Source organism: Aplysia californica, unplaced genomic scaffold, assembly GCF_000002075.1.
Source record: "Aplysia californica isolate F4 #8 unplaced genomic scaffold, AplCal3.0 scaffold00090, whole genome shotgun sequence".
Lineage (NCBI taxonomy): Eukaryota > Metazoa > Mollusca > Gastropoda > Aplysiida > Aplysiidae > Aplysia > Aplysia californica.
In genome coordinates, this window is record NW_004797360.1 from 298,481 (window position 1) to 301,668 (window position 3,188).

Consider the following 3,188-nt stretch of genomic DNA (forward strand, 5'->3'; position numbering starts at 1 on the left):
CACACACACACACACACACACACACACACACACTCACACATTTCTGATACCACGATTAATTTGTCTTTTCTGCGCTCTCTTTCCTCGTTGTATTGGTGTTTGCTTTTCCTGCTCTTATCGCCTCCGAGTGAACCGTTCAAATATAATGTTATCACCTCTCACCCACACCATCTCCTTCTGGCCCTTGAAAAAGAAGTAGGCTACACAGAAGCAGTGTTGACAGAGGAGGTGAATTCTGAATTATAAAAAACATAATTTACCCCTAACCCCCCCCATCCTGCAGTAAATGGCCTTTCTTGTGTCATTTTTCCTTTAACCCAAACAAAACGATTTATGTGTATTAATAGTATTATCACGAGACTAGTAAGCTCTCTCGCAAAAAGAACCTGTTACTTACAGAACGACATACAAGCAAAAACCATTATCTCTGCTTGGCTGATCGTGGATCTTCCCCGAATGGAGATTTTATGACGCAAGACTGAAAGCCGAAAGGAAGCTACTTTGCAGAAGCCTCAATCATCATCCAAGTCCAAGTCTCTTTGGATTGGCTCGTGGAACGTTAGGACCCTTTATGAGACTGGAAACACTGCACAGGTCCTCCAGGAGATGCACCTATACCAACTACACATACTGGGAATCAGCAAGACTCGCTTGAACCAGTCTGGAAAGTGGCGATGGATGGGACACACCTTAACAAAGCACCTTAAGAAAACCCAGCGGAAACATCACAAGACAGTCACTGCAGTGGAACCCTCAAGGAGCACGAGACAGGGGTAGGCCACGGGAAACATGGAGGAGATGCGTGGTAAGGGACATGAGAGAGATGAAGCTCACTTGGAATGAGCTTGGAAGGATGGCCCATGACAGATAAATGGAAGGAGCTTGTATGTGCCCTATACCCTGCCAGGGGTGAAAGGCATTGATGATGATGAATAGTATTATATATAAATAAATATATATTGCTACCTTAGAATTACAAAGTTCTACCTGACATTTTTGGCCGTTTTGAGTTACTAAGACCAAGAGGTCAGAAACCAAATGTTCTATCTGCTTTATCAAAACCGTAACAGTCGTTAATCAAGATATTCCAAGAATTGCATTCGAAAAAGCTTGACATGTTATGAAGCAAAAAATTTTTTTTACATCAAATTTCTCCAAACTAGGTACTGAGCAGATAAAACTTCGTAATTCTAAGATACCGATTTATATATACACATGTGCATAGATAAGTGTTTACCCATGTGTATATATATGTATTATACACATGAATATTAAACTAGCTGGGTCCCCTTTCGATGAAAGGAATGATTGGTGCATTAACATCAACTGAAAGTCATTGGCCTAATATATAATTACACTCTACTGGAATGGAGCAATAAATTTTGAGAGAAAAGTGACACATTCATGTGTTTCCAAGTTGCCAAATAGATGTATAGATTGATTATCTATTCTGCTTTCGTGGTTGTACACTCCAGGATTTCAAAAGTGTGGAACCAATGCGTGCTGCTAGTGAATGGAAATCTCACAGCCGGTTTTTAAATAATAAGACTGCGAAATTGTTGATCGAAAGTTACCTAGGCCTAGTTACCTAGGCCTAGAACTCTGTGTTGACGAAACAAAGCATTTTGGAAAAATGGGGGAAAGCAGTTTGCGTGGATTTTTTATAGTTAGGTCCTAGCCACATGGATGCTGTGGACGCCTGCAAAGTTTCAAAGGTGTAGGTTAGGCAATAAGAAAGGAGTTTGTGCACAAAGCCTCCCAAGTCCACTTTTATATATAGATAATATGCATGTATGCATACTATGTATTTGTGTGGCATTGTTTGTGAAATAAGGCGCTCATCAAAACTGACTTGCCGAGTTTTGAAAACTGGCCCTTCAATTCAACCATAACTTATCTCTTGTCTCTGTCTCCCTACATCCACAGACACAGCTGAAGCAGCACGGAGTACCTCTCCCTAAAAAAAGAAACACAGCCTCCGTGGTGCCATTAACGTGAGTTGCTTTTACACAGACTTTTTCACTTTGTGTGTCTGTGTGTTTGTTTGTGTCTCCCAGTCTGTGTGTGTGCAACTATTTCTGTGACCTGTCATCAGGAATTCCTTCTCTTTTCAGCCAGTTTCTTCTCTCCCTCTCCCTCCCTCCCTCCCTCCCTCTCTCTCTCTCTCTCTCTCTCTCTCTCTCTCTCTCTCTCTCTCTCGCTCACACACACACACACACTTGTTTCTATCTGTCTCACAGTATTATCTTTACCCTGCATTAAATGATGCTTAACAAAGATAGTACAAGACAAGATGGGCCACTCAGCCTAAAAAGTGTCCGCAGGAAGTATGCTCTTTGCTTCAGATGGCGCTGCAGTCTGTTTTGAAGCTCTCTTTCGTTTTTCCAGAAGAAGAATAGAAATAGCACCTCCTTGCGTGCGCAGATCGACTGCTGTTCATCAGCGGTTCGGGTACGTTCAGTGCGGAGTCTTAGGTTTTTATTTTTTATTTTAATGACCTCTCGCCCTTCATTCTAAAGTCAAATTAAACGAAGAAAACCATCTCCTTTTCCTCCGGAAGAGGTTTTTTGTCAGCGTAATCATTTTTAAAAAGCGTTCTTCCGAAATTTATCCCAAAACTTGATAGTTTCACGTTGATTTTTAACAACTCAAGTAGGGTAACTCTGTTCGCAAAGAGTGCGCTTTTGTGAAGAGGGCGCCACCAAATTTTGAGGACACTTTTTTAATTGGCTCAAAGAGAGAAGTGGCCCATCTTGTTATGTACTATCATTGCCCTTAACTTACTGAGTCAAGGTGCTTGTCTTTACTCATACAAACATGGCAACCCGTTGTTTCTTTCATGGTTTGTGATAGTGGTTCACGAGTGCTCTGGTGTGGTTTGCTCCTTCCTTCCTATCAAACAACTGTCGTCCTTATCTCTCCTTTTTTTTTTTTGTTTGTTACTGTTACCCTCTTGTAACACCTAATCTTTGGCACTTTTATGACCTTATCGAGTTGCAAGTGCCGTAATACTCATGCTTTTTGTACTAAAACCAAACTTTCACGTTTTGCAGACGCTCGGCAAAGGAGAACAAGGAGGAAAACTAGGAAACACAGAGAGATCACCTCTTCCTAAATCCATTTAACTCTTTTGATCCTGGCTGTACCTCTTCGGACTCTGTACTCTTCCTGGGGCTGCTGCGCCATAT

General features: G+C 41.5%; 1 protein-coding gene across 1 annotated transcript in view; it reads left to right on the forward strand.

Moving 5' to 3' along the window:
* LOC101861569 (trichohyalin) overlaps positions 1–3,188 on the forward strand; it is a gene marked incomplete in the record, with an annotated part of 55,040 nt that extends 51,852 nt beyond the window's left edge. The window contains 2 exon segments of the mRNA XM_013080534.1: positions 1,927–1,994; positions 3,054–3,188. Of these exon segments, the coding sequence (XP_012935988.1) occupies positions 1,927–1,994; positions 3,054–3,087 (102 nt within the window).